At 38.1% G+C, this 20,738-nt stretch overlaps 1 protein-coding gene across 2 annotated transcripts in view; it reads left to right on the forward strand.

Moving 5' to 3' along the window:
• LOC306871029 (semaphorin-4F-like) overlaps positions 1-20,160 on the forward strand; it is a 73,704-nt gene extending 53,544 nt beyond the window's left edge. The window contains exons 2-14 of one of the 2 annotated variants that reach the window (XM_079418688.1): positions 3,586-3,734; positions 8,525-8,584; positions 10,410-10,508; positions 10,798-10,909; positions 13,032-13,151; positions 13,285-13,439; positions 13,685-13,866; positions 14,003-14,144; positions 14,604-14,826; positions 15,918-16,027; positions 16,213-16,355; positions 16,474-16,529; positions 17,266-20,160. In XM_079418688.1, coding sequence (XP_079274814.1) covers positions 3,586-3,734; positions 8,525-8,584; positions 10,410-10,508; positions 10,798-10,909; positions 13,032-13,151; positions 13,285-13,439; positions 13,685-13,866; positions 14,003-14,144; positions 14,604-14,826; positions 15,918-16,027; positions 16,213-16,355; positions 16,474-16,529; positions 17,266-18,035 — 2,321 coding nt within the window. In that variant the 3' untranslated portion in view covers positions 18,036-20,160. The remainder of the gene's footprint in view (positions 1-3,585; positions 3,735-8,524; positions 8,585-10,409; positions 10,509-10,797; positions 10,910-13,031; positions 13,152-13,284; positions 13,440-13,684; positions 13,867-14,002; positions 14,145-14,603; positions 14,827-15,917; positions 16,028-16,212; positions 16,356-16,473; positions 16,530-17,265) is intronic. The other variant, XM_079418689.1, reaches the window with a different exon arrangement.
• Positions 20,161-20,738: the final 578 nt, after the last annotated feature.

Below are 20,738 nucleotides of genomic sequence, written 5' to 3' on the forward strand. Positions count from 1 at the left end.
GGCGCTTGGTTTGGGGGATCGGGGGCAGATGGTCTAGCTCTAGGAACCAACACCACATCAGTATGCACAGCAGAGTGGGGGGAAACATTTCTGGAAGGTCCTGGAGGAAAAAGGAATTGGAAAGTGACATGAGGACATTTAGCAGGACCTTGCCTAAAGCAAGTGGCTTTGTCTATTTCCATCTACTGCCTCCATCATTAACTTTTCGCTTCTCTGTGTCACTCATTGGGAATGACAGCTAGAAATGATGGAAGAGGTTGGGGTTTGTTGTTGGCGGATAGTGATGCACAGATTGAGAGAGAGTTGTATGCAGACGGAGTGTAAACTGCTTGTATGTTAGCTTGAGCTCTAAAACTGATTTTGATGATGAAAAGCAGGTTTATGAAATATCTTTTGCTGTCCAAAGTGTTTTACAGTTTCATTTCATATAAAAATGTCTACTTGTGCTGTGTGTGTTTGTTAGATGTTGTTTGTTGAAGATAAAGTGTGCAGTTTATCTTAGGTCCGGTCTGTGTGTGTCCATGCACTATCACACATCTTTGTGTGTTACAGAGTATTAGTGAGGAATTATAACGTGACACATTTGGCTTGGCAGCTGTTAGATATTAGCTTTAGAAGGACGTGATTATCTTGCTGTATTAAATGATGTTCATCCACGCTTAGCAAGCTCATTGTAAATGTGTGTGTGTATGTGTTTACCTGGTATACCCTGCATTATGGGGACCAAATGTCCCCACAAATATAGGAATATCAGTCATTTTTGACCTTGTGGAAACATTTTTGGTCTCCATGAGGAAAACAACTTATAAATCATACAGAATGAAGATTTTAAAAAATATAAAATAGCAGAAAGTTTTATGTGAGGAGTAGGTTTAAGGGTAGGGATAGAGTAGGGAGATACAGTTTTACAGTTTGTAAAGTAACAAACAAACAACCAAAAAAAACCCATCACGTCTATGGAATGTCCCCATAAACATGGAAACCTGTGTGTTTGTTTGTACAGGTTAATTTGCTTTATGAGGACACAAATGTGTATAATGACATAGGTATTACAACATGAACATGGTTTATGAGGACACAATACATACTAAATTGTGTTGTTGTTTCTTTTATTTTTTTTAGAAAATCTAAAAATGCTTCGTTTTCTGTGATGGGTTGGTTTAGGGTAAGGGGATAGAAAATACATCTTGTACAGTATAAAAGCATCCACCTATGGAGAATCCCCGTAAACCACATATACAAACATGCATGTGTATATGTGTGTGTGTGTGTGTGTGTGGGTGTGTGATGGTGAAAAGAGTATAATGTTATAAGCCTAATGCATGCAACCACCTAACAATGCTTAAGCAAACACTCAGCACACCTAAGCAACCATATGACAGCATAAAAACCACCCAGGACACTCTAATGCCCAAAGTATACTTCCGTTTTGATGTAAACACAGCTAAACTTTTTTCAAAATACACGTGATTTGATAACCTACATGAACACAGGTGCTCAACACATGCATACTAGAACTTTCATTGTTGTCCAGTCTGTGCTATTTAATTTCAGAAGTTATGACAAATAAAAATGTCTTTGTGCTTCTTTAAACTAGAGTTGCGGTTATCTCCTAACCCTCTCACAGAAATGCTTGTCAATGCCGGCATGTTGTGGCCATCTCCAGTAGTTTGTTGTTGTTCTGTCTCATCCATTTACTTCTCTCTTATATTTATTTTATTTTATTTAATTTTTTGATTGCGAAACATTGGGCCAGGGTGGAGTTGCCATATTGTGTAAAAACTAATTAGCCGAAAAGCTAAGCTAAGCATACAAAGAATACATGGTTAGATAAATTTGTCTATGGGTGTTTACAATATGATTACATTTAGATAACATGCACTGTGGCCTTAACAACTACATAAAATAGAAATACCCCCTAAAGGCCTGTTCACATCAAAATAAATGTTCGGCACAAAAATCCAGTATGGCTATAATCATCAGCTGTGATATATGTCTTTTCAGACCAATGTAAATGAAATGGCAGATGGCTGGAATAAAATGCAATTTCACTCTTTTGCAGTAGGTGGCAATAATGGAAAAGCAGAAATATAGCAGTACACAATTACAACACTGTTATGATATTTGCATATAGAGATATTGCTATGATATTGCTCTGACTGATATTTGTCATAAATGCCTTTAATTGTGTGTTCTGTACACAAAACGTTGCAATAAAAACACACATTTTCCATTTTTTTCTTTAGACGGCATTTGAAAGCTCTTGTCGGTGTGAACAGATGCGTTAACTGCCATGATTCAAATAAAATGTTTATCACCAATTTTTTGCGCCAAAAAGCTGCTTGGTTTGAATAGGCCTTAATAAGTAGGGATTGTTTTTAGTGTGGTATACAATTTTGTCCAAACATTCCTATGCAGGCCTGAACTTAAAAGAGTATGTGTGCAAATAAAGGAAGAGGGAATTTTGCATGATTGACTCAAAGATTGAGAGTAGGAGAATCTCTGTTTAATGTGTCCCATGAGTTCAGACACTGAACAGACGAGACACGTGATATTAACAGTCTGGGCTGCATTTCCCAAAAGCATCGTAAGCTTAAGTACATCTTAGACCCATTGAAACCAATGGAGCTACGATCAACTTAGGCTCACAATGCTTTTGGGAAATGCAGCCCTGATCTGCTCTAGAAATGAGCATTCACTTTCTTTGTGTCACTTACTGATACTCTGACACTCATATCACACTACAAGATGAGTGTGATCAGTCCTCTTCTCAAACCTGCCGTCGTCCTCCTCTCGCTGTTTCTATATATATTTCTCTAATCTCTTAAATACACAGACATGGTTGTGATTGCAGTAATGGAGCAAATGAGTGTTTCACATTTAAAATAAAGAGGAACAGATTAAATGCAGTGTAGTGCAGATGCTGTATTAAATTCGCCATGGGCATCAGATATAGCACATCTTAAACAGCATTACAATTTCAGAGCCTCAACCCACATGCTAATATACATATCTGAACAGAATTACTAATCCTCACCACTGCTACACAGACATTCAGAATGTGTTTATGCTGTTCTTATAAGAAAATATCCTCACAAATATAATAAAACCAACATTTGAAGTGGTCTTCACTACTTGAAAGGTTCAAGAATCATATTTTGCTGTAGTTTGTATGTTTGATGTCAGGCTTACGTGTGAGGGTTAGGGTATAGGGCAGGGGTTCTCAACTCTGGCCCTCAAGGTCTTCTTTCCTGCAGAGTTTTGCTCCAACCCTAATCAAACACACCTGAACAAGCTTATAAAGATCTTCAGGATTATGAGAAAGTTACTGGTAGGTGAGTTTGACCAAGGTTGGAGGTAAATTGTGCAGGAAAGTGGACCTCGAGGACCAGAGTTGAGAACCCCTGGTATTGAATGTAGTAAATATCATTATTTTAGTATGACTAGCTTCAAAGGTCTGTGTGAGCATGAATGCAATGAAGAAAGTTGTCTGTTTTTATTTTTAATATATATGACTTATTGAAAATTGCTAGGATAAATCTTTCGATTTATGAGATTTAATCCATGCTGCTTTCTATTTCTCAGCAGAAATTTCTAGGCTTGGTTCCCCTGATTTTAGTGGCGTAAATAACTTCAGCACCTTCCTATTGGACCGTGTGTCTGGGATGCTCTACCTTGGTGCACGGGATGCAGTCATTGCTGTGGATACTGCTAATCTATCGAAGAGGAAGATGGTGAGCTCTCTTTTTTTTCTTGGAGTGAATTTTACAAATTTTCCTAAAGGTCTGTCTTTATTATTTATGTAGTTAAGATAGTTAATGCTTTAATGGTATTATGAACAAACAATTAACTAGTAATGAATTATAGCATTTATTAATCTAGAGAATGATTCCTAAATCCGGAAATGTCTTTGCATTTTTGCATTTCCGGTTTCACTGTCCCGATGTCAATGATTCTTCAATTCTTTTTTTGTTTGTTTGTTAAATCACTGAAATAAGGTCTGTGGTTAACACAAAGGCCAAGATATTTTCACATTTTATTCTGTGACATAAAACGCAAACTCATCTACTTACTCGTTAGCTTTTTTACTAAAGCTGTATTTTTATTGGGTTTACTCTTGCAAACTTGCCAATCTGTAGATTTTAAATAAAGACCAAAAGAGTTATCAGAATCTTAGAGGTGGTGATATCGAAGTCAACTGTTGTGTTGTTGGTTTTATAGCTTGTTTTTTTACTCCTGTTGATTGTACTTATAGGCTTCAAAATTCATAGAAGTTGGGTTCAAGCTTGGGTTAAGCTTATTGTCAAGTGTTCCATTTACACTAACTGAGGCAATTGACACTTTGCAAAGACCCTTTTTTCAGCTGTCCCAGGCGAAAGATTGGCATCGTGAAACAATCGTGGCAATTTCTGTGATTGTGAAGGTGGCTATTTTCACGGTCTTGCGACCAAAGATGGCCAACGTTACAGCATGATTATCGCACCGTGTGTTTGCTGGTACGATCCACGTTTACTGACCAACAAATAAAAATGCGACATGAAATCAACGCAACGTTTTTTTCAGCACACATGAATACAACTGCTAAAGTGTGATTTATCATGCTCTTTTTGTTTACCACTAGCGCATGCTGATGACGTTTTATTCTTCTATAGGAACGTGAGTCGTATTGTATGAGTCAATAGGTGTCATCATCGTACAGTCTACATACACGTCATAGCCAAGTTTATTAGATCCATTTCGCACAGTGTGGCATGCAGTGACCTTATAGGATTGCTAAAATCGTGCAGTGTGTTTTGGGCTTTAGTTGCTGTTGCTACTTTCTTCAAGCAACTGCACCTTCACACCACACATCATGTTCTCACGCAGTGAAAAATACATTGCAGAGCAAAGAAGACACTAACAACATGCTGACAGACAAGACAGAACAGGTTACTTTTGTTATGAAACAAAATGTCAGCTTTCAAAATTTCGTAATTATTTTTATGAAAACAAACAATAAATACCATTTTGTGGCTCTGTAATGTGTTGTGACATATCGGTGTAGCACCTCAGTTCAAGCGGCATGTGAACGGGTCATTTATTACTCGTCTAGTTATAGCACAAAATAAACATGAATGAACTTCAGAAGGTACCTTGTTTCAAATGGGAAAAGACGTCAATACACACAATTTTTCAAGTTCAAGTCCACCAACATTAATCTTCTCTACTCTCCGGTCTGATTTGTTTGTCAGACAAAATGGCAGATTATGATTGGTCAGATCGCCTGTCAATCAAGCCTACAGGGGAAGGGTCAGTTGTGTTTATTTAACTGTCATAACGAAAAAGATTTAATTAAAGTGGAAAGATTAAATCAGGCAAATCATTACATAAAATGCTTTGTGCCAAAGACATCCAAACGGCACATCAACACACTCACATACAGTCATCATAACAGACAGCCCAACAGGATTCAATACACTGCTTTTCATCAAGCTAAACTAGATGATCTCATCCCTGGTTGCTAGTGCAGCTCTCTAACCAAATTAACCCTCCCCAACGTCCCTCCCCTTTCCCCCAGCAGCCACATCTCATCACAGTCTCCAATCATCACAGTCAAAATTCATCACACACTGTAATGTGGCTTCACGTCCGTTTACCCTCAAGCACACACAGAGCCCAGGACATGCTTGAAAAGTACCTCCATCTGCACTGTTCATTGTCTGGAAGCAAAATTACTCTGTGAAGTGTCATGTAATATTAGATATTAAGATTAAGGAGAGCTACTGTGGTGAGATCATAGCACTGATATCACGATAACTCATTTCCTGTGCTTATATACAGTCCTGTCCCAAGGCAAAGTGTTTTAGATTTTTGGGGTTAGAATTTCTCTGTAAAATATTTTTTAGCTCATTGAGAACATACACATATAATTTTAACCTCATTTCAATGTAAAGAATAATGCACAGACAACCAGTCAGTAAAGTAAAAACTGAATAATTCACTAAAGAAGATGATCAGGTATTGTATCATCCTAAAGGACTGTAATTTGCCAAATAAATAATTAATGGACATGAAATATTGGTTTGGTTTGAAATTATTTGATTATGTGACTAGAAAGACCACAGGGTGCCGTGACAAATGTGGAAATACCAAAAAGTAGAATCTCAGTATACGTTTTTTTTTTTACACAGCGTTCTGGAATACTTGATTCTGATTGATCAGTCACGGCATTCTGTGATCAAATATTTTTGTATAATGATTTTATTTGTCTTTATAAACTGTATATTTGACAACCAGTCTCTGCACTGTACTAAGTATAGTATAGTATAGTATCTCATATCACTCTATTGTCTCTTTAATCTTACATCAATATTTTAATGTCTGTTTATTTATTTTGTTAGTTATGTAATATTTGGTTTGTGCAAAGAGCAGGAAAACACACAGTCTGACAGACAGTATATTGTTTGGCAGAATATTGATGGCCACACAGTGACCAGGATCTGTCAAACTCCAAAAATGGGATATAGGTGCTGTCACATTTACCATTGTCCAGACATCCAGACATTAGGAATCCATGTAATCTGTATTTTTTTGTGAGTGTGAAAGATTTCTGCACACAGATTACAGATTTAGTTTGAAAGTGCCATCTTTTTGAGACGTGGATTATACACTTGACAATGAACACTTGAACAAAGTACCTTTTTTCTAAATACAAAAAAAATTAAAAAAATTAAATATATATATATGTGTGTTTACATTTTCATTAATTAGAATTTTAATTCAAATAAGAGTTATATTATTTTAATATTTATAATAATTAAATAATTTAATACTGTACTCACTTGAAGCCATGTTATAGTTTTGTTTAAGAAACAGGCTGAAATTTGAATCATCATTTACTGAAATAATTACTTGGAAGAAATAGTGTTATGAAAAAGTGTTGGCCCCCTTCCTGATTTTTTTTGTCACACTTTAATGTTTCAGATCATCAAACAAATTGAGATATTAATCAAATATGCAGTTTTTGAATGAAGTTTTTTTATTATGAAGGGAAAACAAAATCCAAACCCACATGGCCCTGTGTGAAAAAGTGCTTGCCCCCTAAACCTAATAACTGGTTGGGCCACCCTTAGCAGCAACAACTGCAATCAAGCATTTGCGATAACTTGCAATGAGTCTGTTACAGCTCTGTGGAGGAATTTTGGCCCTCTCATCTTGGCAGAATTGTTGTAATTCAGCCACATTGGAGGGTTTTCGAGCATGAACTGCCTTTTTAAGGTCATGCCACAGCATCTCAATAGGATTCAGGTCAGGACTTTGACTAGGCCACTCCAAAGTCTTCATTTTGTTTTTCTTCAGCCATTCAGAGGTGGATTTGCTGGTGTGTTTTGGATCATTGTCCTGCTGCAGAACCCAAATTCGCTTCAGCTTGAGGTCACGAACAGATGGCCGGACATTGTCCTTCAGGATTTTTTGGTAGACAGCTGAATTCATGGTTCCATTTATCACACCAAGTCTTCCAGGTCCTGAAGCAGCAAAACAGCCCCAGACCATCACACTACCACCACCATATTTTACTGCTGGTATGATGTTCTTTTTCTGAAATGCTGTGTTACTTTTACGCCAGATGTAATGGGACGCACACCTTCCAAAAAGTTAAACTTTCGTCTCGTCAGTCCACAGAGTATTTTCCCAAAAGTCTTGGGGATTATCAAGATGTTTTCTGGCAAAACTGAGACGAGCCTTTGTTTTTTTTGCTCAGCAGCGGTTTTCGTCTTGGAACTCTGCCATGCAGGCCATTTTTGCCCAGTCTCTTTCTTATGGTGGAGTCATGAACACGGACCTTAACTGAGGCAAGTGAGGCCTGCAGTTCTTTAGATGTTGTTGTGGGGTCTTTTGTGACCTCTTGGATGAGTCGTCGCTGTGCTCTTGGGGTAATTTTGGTCGGCCGTCCACTCCTGGGAAGGTTCACCAATGTTCCATGTTTTCTCCATTTGTGGATAATGGCTCTCACTGTGGTTCGCTGGAGTCCCAACGCTTTAGAAATGGCTTTATAACCTTTAAAACCACAGTTATGTTTTAACATAAAAAAACCTTCATTTAAAAACTGTATGTTGTGTTTACTTGTGTTATCTTTGATTAATATTTAAATTTGTTTGATGATCTGAAACATTAAAGTGTGACAAACATGCAATAAAATAAAAATTCAGGAAGTGGGCGAACACTTTTTCACACCTGTACAACAGGTTTACTCAAATTATCTTTTTTGTTTTTTTGTGAGAAATCATAATTTTTTTTGTGAAAACTATCTCTTAAAATCTGTTGTTTAATGTTGTGAAATGACCACAATTGCTATTTTCAGATTTTGGCTGAATGTATTAATATATTTGATACCTAAAGAAGTAAATAACATTCACAGACACTGAATATACATTTTAATGTGTTATATTTTGCGTAATCATGGCTGACATGGTTTCTTTTTAACCAGCAAACAATCTGAAGTACTGATCTCTCTCTATCTTTCTCTCTCTCAATATTTATGTAGATTGAGTGGAGTGTTCCAGAAGAAAAGAGGAAATCTTGTGTTGCTAAGGGAAAAACAGAGGTAAACTCATATAGTGTGTGTGTGTGTGTGTGTGTGTGTGTGTTGGGGGGGGGGGTAAAAAGCTCAATAGAAAGTAAACAAATGATATGAACCTTGTGAAATGGTTGGAAAAGATCCTACTTCCAAATCCACCATTTTCCTGCTTTATTTATTTTTTAGGAATGTTTTTAAGGGTGCCATTAGCACTGGACCAATATGACAGTAGTCACAATTTCACTGACACTAGCAGCGTGGATGCAGCATCATTGCAAAATTAAATATATTCAGTTACAGATAGCACTGTAGAAATGCACATTTACAGAAAGCAATGATTAATTTATTCTGTGAGTAAAAGTGTTCAATAACAGGGGGGTTACCCAGATAAAGTGAGTAATGCTGTTTTTCTAAATTACAATTTATTTCTTAACGTTTAAACCTTTTTAATAATAAAAAATATATATACTGAGTGCATATTTGCTCTTTAGTATCGTTCCCTGTGTGCGTGTCATTCTCTCTGTCCTTCTCTCACTTGAGTGTGTGTGTGTGTGTGTGTGTGTGTGTGAGAGAGATAATGAGCTCACTTATTTGTGGTTAGCATTCATTGCTACATTGATGGGGGGGTGGGGCCTGTGGGTGATTGACAAGTGGGCTGAGGCCCCAATGGGGGAGGGTCAGAAAGGGTGTGATTAGGCAAACAAAAGGTATGTCGTGATAGAATGGAGAAGAGGAAACAACAAAAAAAAAAAGATTTGAAGGAGTGAGCTAATTGACCCATGGAGACTTGCGACTGGTTATTTTGAATGAACACTTTTCCCCTCTAACACGTTCACATCACGTTCAATTAAAACACATGGAAAACTCTGAATCGATACAGGCTGGGCTCTCATTAATCTTTATTGATGTACTTAATGGTCTGTCTAGTCCTGAAATTGAAACTTTTCAAGTAACACCAGCTGGTTTTAATCAAAATTAGAACCTGACATATGTGATAGGATGCATTTGTGAATGAAAACCTCTTATTTGCCTTATACTGTGAAATGTCAGTCATTACCAATTAACTGTGCCCTTTGAAGGATAAAAAGGGCAGGTCTCACTGTAGAAAATGCCCTGGGGTCTCAGAGACAGCCCATTGGGGGTTCAGGTTACCAATCACTGTTATTGATACAGAAACTCTCTTGTTCTTCTCAGCAATGGTTTCAAAGTGACACATTCTCATAAGTCAGGGGTGTCCAGTCCTTGTTCTGGAGGGCCATCGTCCTGCAGAGTTTATCTCCAGTGTATCCCATCATACCTACCTGGTAGATTCTAGTAATCCTGAAGACCTTGATTACTTTCAAGTGTTTAATTGGACCTTGGCCATACAGGATCAGGATTTTGACACCCCTGACATAAGTTGTGAAAAGCATCAGTGCTCTTAAGATATTTGACATCCTGAAAAGGCCTAGAATGTTATTTTTAATTGTTGAAGAGTCTTATACTGTACATTTACACTATTAATCAAATGATTATAATGAAAGTTGTAAGTGACCTTGACTGTAATTGCTAGTTCAATTAATTTGCTTTTAAATTTTAAATGTATAATTTTCTGTAATATTGTATCATATAACCCAAATCTATATAAATTTGTAAGATTTTTTTAAATGTTTTTGAAAGAAGCCTTTTTCGCCTAGGCTAAAGATATTTAATGAACAATACAGTAAAACTGTAATACTGTGAAGTATTATTACAATTTAAAATAACTGCTGTGTATTTGTTTTTATTTTTTTTTTACAAATCCTGTGATAGCAAACTAATTTGTGTTATTTGTCTTAAAATATGTTTTTCTTTACTCTTCTGCCCCTCACAGGACGATTGCAAGAACTACGTCCGTCTGCTGGAGTTTTTGGGTGATGGACGCATATATGCTTGTGGGACCTTTGCCTTTGACCCCCAGTGTGCATTTATTGTAAGTCTGTTTGTTTCCACAACTACACCGACTCAAGTCTTGTCATACTATTAAGTAGGACAATTAAAAAGAAATGCACTAAATAAGACAGTTATACATATGCATGGTATTTCAGTAAACCTGTTAGCTTTAGACTGATTGACTGTTTTCCTCCTGTCTGTGGTATATGACTATAAGTGTGTTGTACTCTCTCTCTGTTATAGTTTCTTCTTCGTCTAATTTTTGCTAATTTCTTTATATTTATGGACGGACAGAAATTACATTTATCTGCCTTCTCTTCCCCATTTAGATCATCTCTTCATTCTCTCTGGAGAAACATGAAGATGGTAGCATGAAGATGGAGACGGGGAAAGGGAAATGCCCCTTTGAGCCCAGCCAGCATTACACAGCAGTCATGGCAGGTATGAAACACATGCTTACTTAGCTATCTAAATAAGGCCATATGGTAGACATACAGTGGGTACGGAAAGTATTCAGACCCCCTTAAATTTTTCACTCTTTGTTATATTGCAGCCATTTGATAAAATCATTTAAGTTCATTTTTTTTCTCATTAATATACACACAGCACCCCATATTGACAGAAAAACACAGAATTGTTGACATTTTTGCAGATTTATTAAAAAAGAAAAACCGAAATATCACATGGTCCTAAGTATTCAGACCCTTTGCTGTGACACTCATATTTAACTCAGGTGCTGTACATTTCTTCGGATCATCCTTGAGATGGTTCTACACCTTCATTTGAGTTCAGCTGTGTTTGATTATACTGACTGGACTTGATTAGGAAAGCTACACACCTGTCTATATAAGACCTTACAGCTCACAGTGCATGTCAGAGCAAATGAGAATCATGAGGTCAAAGGAACTGCCTGAAGAGCTCAGAGACAGAATTGTGGCAAGGCACAGATCTGGCCAAGGTTACAAAAAAATTTCTGCTGCACTTAAGGTTCCTAAGAGCACAGTGGCCTCCATAATCCTTAAATGGATTACGTTTGGGACGACCAGAACCCTTCTTAGAGCTGGCCGTCCAGCCAAACTGAGCTATCGGGGGAGAAGAGTCTTGGTGAGAGAGGTAAAGAAGAACCCAAAGATCACTGTGGCTGAGCTCCAGAGATGCAGTCGGGAGATGGGAGAAAGTTGTAGAAAGTCAACCATCACTGCAGCCCTCCACCAGTCGGGGCTTTATGGCAGAGTGGCCCGACGGAAGCCTCTCCTCAGTGCAAGACACATGAAAGCCCGCATGGAGTTTGCTAAAAAACACCTGAAGATTCTCTGGTTTGATGAGACCAAGATAGAACTTTTTGGCCTTAATTCTAAGCGGTGTGTGTGGAGAAAACCAGGCACTGCTCATCACCTGTCCAATACAGTCCCAACAGTGAAGCATGGTGGTGGCAGCATCATGCTGTGGGGGTGTTTTTCAGCTGCAGGGACAGGACGACTGGTTGCAATCGAGGGAAAGATGAATGTGGCCAAGTACAGGGATATCCTGGACGAAAACCTTCTCCAGAGTGCTCAGGACCTCAGACTGGGGCGAAGGTTTACCTTCCAACAAGACAATGACCCTAAGCACACAGCTAAAATAACGAAGGAGTGGCTTCACAACAACTCCTTGACTGTTCTTGAATGGCCCAGCCAGAGCCCTGACTTAAACCCAATTGAGCATCTCTGGAGAGACCTAAAAATGGCTGTCCACCAACGTTTACCATCCAACCTGACAGAACTGGAGAGGATCTGCAAGGAGGAATGGCAGAGGATCCCCAAATCCAGGTGTGAAAAACTTGTTGCATCTTTCCCAAAAAGACTCATGGCTGTATTAGATCAAAAGGGTGCTTCTACTAAATACTGAGCAAAGGGTCTGAATACTTAGGACCATGTGATATTTCAGTTTTTCTTTTTTAATAAATCAGCAAAAATGTCATCAATTCTGTACCTTTTCTGTCAATATGGGGTGCTGTGTGTACATTGAGGAAAAATATGAATTTAAATGATTTTAGCAAATGGCTGCAATATAACAAAGAGTGAAAAATTTAAGGGGGTTTGAATACTTTCCGTACCCACTGTATATTAATCTTGTACATGGTAAAAGCTAATTATAATGCTAAGGTACATACAAGGTACGTATTGAAGGGCATTTAGCTGCAGAATATTTTTGTGCCTCTTAGCACTAGAGCTCTTGGTTACTTGGTATGCATCTGTACCATAAACATGGCTATAGCCTGATTCACTACAGTTAATACTGCTTGCCAGTGACATAATATGATTTATGTTGCCAATCAAGATTGGCAAAGGCTTCCCGATAGCTTCAACACCATAATGCAGCATCTCATCCCCTTCTCAGGGATCCAGGTTATATACATAACCGTAATTGGCTGGCCTCTACAGTGTAGGTGATTTCAGGGTGCCATTCTCGTGGTGACATTTGGTTCTTAAAATGTTTTAACACAAAACACATGGAAAACAAAGAAATGACTTAGTAAAATGTTTAAAAATAAAAATGTCTTTTTTATTTCTCTCTCTTTCAGGAGGGATCATTTACACAGCTGCCACAAGTAACTTTCTAGGCACAATGTTTGACATTTCCAGGGCAACAGGCATCGAGCAGGAACGCATCCGCACTGAACAATCAATCAATTGGCTTAGTGGTAAGACACTCATCCATCCATCCATTCATCCAGATACAGACATTTACACATTAAAGCCATCATTTAATGTGAATTTACTCCTAGATTGTTTACAACCACACTCTTTGTGACTCCTCTCTGTTTCTCAACTCAGATCCAGAGTTTGTCAGTTCTGCCTTCATCCAAGAAGATGAGAAGAACAATCCTACTGGTGAAGATGACAAAATTTACTTTTTCTTCACTGAAGTAGCTAAAGAATATGACCTTTACGCCAAGGTCAAAGTTCCCCGAGTGGCCAGAGTCTGCAAGGTAGGAACTAGAGCTGGTCTGTATTCTTGTCTTGTCTCTCTAGTTTTTTTATGGTTTGGCTTGGTTGAAGTCTCAGAGGGATGTTGTACAGTAGTTCTGCTGTCAGCTGATATGTTTTGTAATTGTACTATTCCAGTTGAGTTCAGATTTCTTCAGTCATAAATTTCTTCTATTCTTTGCAATCTGTTTTTCATCATTCATTTTCTATCATATCTGATCTATTTTGGTCTCTCTCTGTTTTCTAGTCTGATGTAGGTGGTATGAAGACTCTGCAGAGGCGGTGGACGACGTTTCTGAAGGCCCAGCTGGTGTGTGAAGATCGAGCAAGTGGACAGCGATTTAACGTTCTGACTGATGTGTTCACTGTACAGCACCAGCCTGGAGACTCCAGCAGCACACACTTCTATGGCATATTCACCTCACAGTGGTACTTTGTTCTGTTTAATTTCTGACCTGATTTGACCCTCTGTGCTGGATTAATCTCTTTTGAATTTTATTTCTTATTCTGCTTTTTGTTTCTCCATGATTGTTGTTTTGTGTGTTTGTCCTGTTGTAATGTGTAGGGAAAGAGGGGAGCTGTCAGCCGTGTGTGTGTACAGTTTGGAGGAGATCACTAAGGTGATGAATGGACCCTTTAAAGAGCTGAAAAAGACCTGTGAGAACTGGATTAACCCAGAGCCCATACCAACACCCCGACCAGGACAGGTATACAACTACACACTCAACACCATACTGTACCATATAATTAGTATTATACATAGATGTAGTTCATGTGCTATTTTATTCACAGTACATACAGGCACTAACAGAGCAATACTATTGTAGTCATTGGTACTCACGTCACCAACGATGTAATTTTTGGATCACATGTCACTTAAGGTACATGATGTACATGAGTACATCAGATGACCACTTCCCCCTTACTTAATTCAGGGCACTAGACAAAAACTACCCAACACTGAAAACATAACTCACAAAATGACCCAACAGGCTCAACCAAGTGTTTAAGTTGGAAAAAAAAAACATTTACCCAATCAAAATGTATACAGTAGTATTAGTATATGTGTTTGCTGGGAAACCAACCCATGAACTTAGAGTTGTTAGCATCATGTTTCACTAATTATCTGTAATGACCTATTTCCTTTCTTCTTTTATAACTCTCAGTGTTTGAATAGTGCTCTGATTGAGCAGGGCTTTGAGTCCTCCCTGAAGCTGCCTGATAAAGTGCTGACATTCGTGCGTGATCACCCGCTTATGGAGAACAGTGTGGTGGCAGCACCCCTGATGATCAGAAATGGCATCACATACACTAAACTTGCCGTTACCTTAACAATGGCCTCCAGTGGTCTGAAGCAACACATGACCACTGTTTTGCACCTTGGAACAGGTAAGAGATTTTAAAGCTGCAATCCGTAACTTTTTTTGGTTAAAAATTATCCGAAATCAATATTTGAGCAAGTACATAACCAGCCAGTGTTCAAAACTATCACCTTACTTTAGCCTGATTCACAACGGTAAGCTTATAATAATGTTTTTTTTATTCGAAATTCGAGCATGGCACTGCGTCATTACATCACATCTGTAAACATAAAGAAGTTGTCCCGGCTAGTAGGCTATCGCATGCGAGGATCCTGCAGGTGGAGGATCATTTATAGTCTTTTCTCACAGCAGCTTGAATAATTAAATGTATCATTTTGATGGCGGATTGTGATCCAGAAAGGATTATGTATTTATAGAACAAATGTGAATTAAATTAAATTATATTCCAGTTTTAAATATGCTTCTGATTACAGATAGCCTGGGATTACACAAGATTTGTATTTGAAAGAAAACCAGTTCAAAGGGAGCATAGTTTGCTTTTTGGTTAGATTAGACTGTACAGAAACTGAAATCTACATGCTAATACACACTATACGCATAGTCATGAATTGCTTATGTTGTTAACACTGATAATTTGAGATTAAAGTATAACTATAATAATAATTTGCACGGTTTAATGTGATATGAGCTAACCGATCTTTAGATTAAATCACCATTGGTAGTACGATTTATGGTAATAATTTTTCCTCAGTTGGTCAGAACAAACGTGGCAGACTTGTTACTTAGGCTACTTGTTCAGATGGCAATATATGGTGAAAATTCTTATTTGGGTCATTCTACCAAGACATAGAATCTGTGATTCCTAAGTACAGTAGCCTAAATATCCACAGTGGTGCGGTGACTGACAGCTACACATACTCCTCAAAACATTAGATTCATCGGCGCTGGAGCCGTGCCGACTCACAACCCCACGCAAGGAAGATAATTCCGTAAAAAGCTGCATTTCCAGGTTTTCAAACAGAGATGGCGACAAAGAGGCAAAATTTACAGACTGCAGCTTTAAACAGAAATTTAAAAAACTATTATTTACTAATCATCAATAGTTATTTAATCATCATATGTGTTTTATAATATATACATGTGTGCATGTGTTGATAGATCATGGAGAGCTGCACAAAGTCGCTGTAGTTGGTCCGAATGCAACACTTATCGAAGAACTCCCTCTGTTTTCTGCACAGGAGCCAGTGAATAACATATTGCTATACAAAGTAATGGCATAAGTTTTTATGTTGTTTAATGTGGTCTTTTTTTTTATTATTATTATTAGTGATATAAAACAATACTGTATGTTCAATCTTAATTAATAAATTTTGCCTCCCTCCTAAATCATGTTACTAATATTTAGGGACCAGTGAATGGATTAACTGATTCTCTCTGTCTCTCTGCTGTATAGGATGAGGCTCTGGTTGGCACTCCTCTCTCTCTGGTGAAGTTACCCATAGTGGGTTGTTCTCTGTACTCTACCTGTGAGGTGTGTGCACGTGCCCGAAGTCTTGGCTGCGTATGGAGGCATAATGAGAGAGATTGTGTTTTGAAGTAAGTCACACACAAACACTCATTCACACAAAAGCATATCAGAATTATGAGATCATTAACATATCAAATTGAGTCTTTCTTTGTTCATTGTCATCACACAGTTACATTTACGTTTCAGGCCTGGTGAAGTGGTAGAAGCAGATGAATTGGTCAGGCAATGCAACAAAGGTGAAGGTAAGTCTGACAGTGGTACCTAATATCTATATTCCATACCTGTGGCATGCTGTCGATCACCACAGTCACTCATGTAATCTCTGTGTTTATAAATGAACTAGAAATAATTTTATAGTAAATACACTTTCAATTGAATTAGGTGAGCAGAATGAAAGGTTTAAAAGCAGAAATGACTTGTCGAAAATTTACAAAGTAGATGCAAAACCAAAAAAATATTAGTTTGTTTGTGTATTTATGTTTATCTTTTTATTCGTAAGAATATTTTGTGGTTATGTGGATTTATGTGTTAATATTTATGTGGATGTTCTTTGTAAAAAGATATTCATTGTAAAATGTACACATCAATATTTTTAATTGAATTGAAAATGTTTTTATAATTAAATAAGTCTCTTATATTGTACTATTGGGTAGACAATGATTTGCTATTAAATTAATACAAAGTAGATATTTTCCAGTTAATACTTTTCAATAATTTTCTTCGGTTAGGGCTATGAATACAAGCAAAGATGTACATATATAAAGCAAAAAATTCAGCTTTGCCATAATTTTTAAATATATTAAAATAGAAAACATATATTTTAAATTATAATAAAATTTCACAATTTTAATGTTTTATTGCATTTTTAATTCAATTAATGCAGCCTTGGTGACCATATAATGTTGAGAGAGAGAGAGAGAGAGAGGAAAATGAATTGTGACCTATGAATTTTAATCTACTCTTTCTCTGTAACTTTAGGTCTTTGCTCCCCATCTGTAATTGAAATGCGTGTTGTAGATGGTCTGCGTGTCCTGCTTTCTTGTGTGCAACTGTCTCCTCGTCCCTGCCACTGGGACCAACCTCCACATAGTAACACCCGCCGCCACAACAATGACCTGGAGGTGCAGGTCACAGAGCAAAGCCTAGGCACCTACGTGTGTCTATGTGATGAAGTAGGCAGAGATCAGCCACCCTGCCGCAGAGCCGAGTACCAGCTGACCCTTGACAACCCCAGCATGGAGGGGAACGTGGCCACTGCAGGTGGCCGACACTTCCTGGCTTCGCACATAATTTTTTTCGTTGTAGGTTTTGTATTGGGTGGCATCCTGTTGTTTATAATTTACAAACGGCAAGATGTCATGCGAGGGGGCGGGCACTCATCATCAACGTTGGAAAAGGGGCAGGACTTGCTTCCTTCTACAGACACACCGCAGTCTCCAAGCAGCGCTAGTCTGTTGTCAGAGGCGGTTCCATTAACCGAGAAAAGGAACGGGACACTGAATGGTCACGGACACAATATGCACCCAGCTGGGCACAACAGCAGGTATATTTATTCTAACTCCAGCGGACTGAAACTGCAGGAATCAGCTGTGAACCTAGCAGAGGAGCTGGATGGTAGAGAAAGGGCGGGACCAGATGGGGAGGAGGAGGGATTGGGGGAGGGTCTACGTGAGATGGAGGAGGAGCTTTCTAAGATGGCTTGTCTAAGAGGAGCACCTCTGGCACAGTGTGAAGAAAGCTCTATCTAAAGACCAGAACACACGTGATTTTTGAAACTAAACTCTGTGAAAGGCTCACAAACACAGATGGAGGGCTGGAGGAGAAGAGGAAAGCAGACAATCAAAGAAACTGATACACATTCCAAATAAACGACTAGCATACGCAGTCGCACAAAGAAACACACAAACAAATAAACTGCATTTGTTGTTGGCTCCTCTAGTACTCCTTTACATCACTGTCCAGTCCATTCATTCCTGTGTATATAACATGCTGTGTAGATCTGTGTCTATCCTACTGTTTCTGCATGTATTTGTTTAGACAAATGGGCACTTTTGTGCACCATCCTCAAAGCCATGCGCACCCACATGGAAATACACAGTCTGTGCATCTGTGTGTGTGTAGTTCTTAGTTGCTTGGTTTGTTTCCTCTTTGAGGATTCAAAGTACAAAAGGACTTTCAGAGGAAAATGACTCCCTCCGCAGCCCAGAGCAGCACAAAGCCAGGAAGAATCTGCTAATTCTGGGCTGATCACTGAAATAAAATAATTTGATTTGTCATCAAAAAGGGCGTTCAAGCATGAAACCCCTCTGTGATTGATGCTTCACAGCAGCAAATAATGAATGAATGATAGAGATATTGGAAATGTGATTTTTGCCTTACAGATAAAGCAGTTTGAGTACTGCTAATGAAGGTACTGTGGCCTATGACAGGGCTGGATTGTGGGGTCCCTGCCAGAGAAAGGGACATAAAGGGGCCTTCAGAGCATACAGTATGAGCTGGATCCCTGGGCCCCTTGATGTAGGAGAAGGATTGACATGGACCACCAAAGAGTGTGCCAGCGGCCTCACAGGGCCATGATTCGGTCCGGAACTATAGTGCCCCACTTTAAGTGAAGAGAGAAAATGAGTAACAAAACTATTTAACGGTCTTCTCCTGTATGTCAGACCTGTGAACTGATAGTAGATAGTGAAAATTTGACTTTACTTGACCACTGCAAAGTCAATCAGTCACATTCAGAGCAAGGGAGTTGTTGTTCTCTGGAATGGGGCTGGCCGTGTTTTGTGGTGTCACGAAACCACTGCCATGCATATAGGGACCAGATGTAGCATGTTCTGTTCATAATTATCTGCACAGACAAAGGACCCCAAGATGGTGGATGTCACTTTATAAAGTTTAGCATGAATGCCTATTGAAACTACAAGGAAATCTTCGAAATGGAAATGAAGAGTGAAGGATTGATTATTGATACATAATTATTGATTGTTTTGAGTTTCCCCTTAAGGACAGAGAATGTGCCTCATTTGAAGGTATATTTATCCCCAGTAAAGTGCATGATACAAAGTAGCCATGACTACAGAGCTACAGAATTGTAATACAATGATCAGGGGCTACAGGTAACCTAAAGCACTCCCAGTACAAAGAGTGTTCTATTTATGTAGCCACAATGATGTCTGTTTCAGGAGTATGTAAATATGTGTGAATATAAAAGAAAATGAGAGTAAGATCTTTAAAAACTTTTTTTTTTATTCTCTCTTTTCACCACTTGTTGGGTGAGGTCTGGGTGGGAGAAGAGTTGGGTTCTTTCTAAGTGTCAAACAGTCCCTCCGCCAGCCTAAATGTTGGACCACATTTAAATGCCATTTCCTGCCATATTGCATTAGCATAACTTGGATCTACTCACATTCTCCATTTATTTATTTTGTATTTTTAAAAAATATTTGTAACATTGTCAAAGTGACGGTAACACTCTGGATTATGTACAATATATCTCGTCTTCTAAATCTTTGTCAGCACTCAACAAAATTATGACAACAGGTACATTAAACCCCTTAAAGTCCTCATTAGTGATAGTTTAAAATAATCCTTCAACCCTCTCAATATACCATAGCAAATCTGCTGTAGTTAAACCTTGTTTTATGTTAATATTAGTGAAAATAACAGATCATTTAGTGTGACATGCTCTTTGTTGTTTATTCTGAATAAAGAAGTATGTTAATGTACAGATATGTTGTATTCTAAGTTTCTATTTTTATAATTTATATAAAGATAAATGGACATTTGTGTTTCAAACATTTATTGAAGGTGTTTGTGTGAATGGCTGTGTGTGTGAATGCCTTGTGAGGCTCTTTGGAATAAAATAAAAACTACCTCTCAAAACAGTGTTTTTTGATCATTTTTAAACAGGTAAAAAATATTGCGGATGTTAACACACACACACACACACACACACACACACACACACAGACAGTCTGGTCAGCTATCCTTGGAGGGACTCTACATAGGCGTAATGGTTTTTATACTGTACAAACCATATTTTCTATCACCCTACACCAAAACCTACCCCTTACAGGAAACTTTATGCAGTTTTACTTTCTCAAAAAAAAATAATAATAAACATTCTGCATGATTTATAAGCTTTTGTACCCATGGGAACCTCAATTTAGGTCCCCACCATGACACGATGAGTCCCCATGAGTCTGTGTGTGTATTCAGGTTTAAGTCCCCACCAGGATATATAAACCTGTACACACACACACACACACACACGTTTGTTTCTGTGAATTGTGGGGACTTTCCATGGACTTCTATTACTTTTATACTGACCAAACAATATTTTCTATCCCCTAACCCAACCATAACCCTAAACCTTACAGAAAACTTGTTTGCACTGTTACACTTTCAGATAAACATAATTTACTATATTTAATATTTTTTTTTTTATTAAAAAAAGG

Source organism: Barbus barbus (genome assembly GCF_936440315.1).
Source record: "Barbus barbus genome assembly, chromosome: 1".
Lineage (NCBI taxonomy): Eukaryota > Metazoa > Chordata > Actinopteri > Cypriniformes > Cyprinidae > Barbus > Barbus barbus.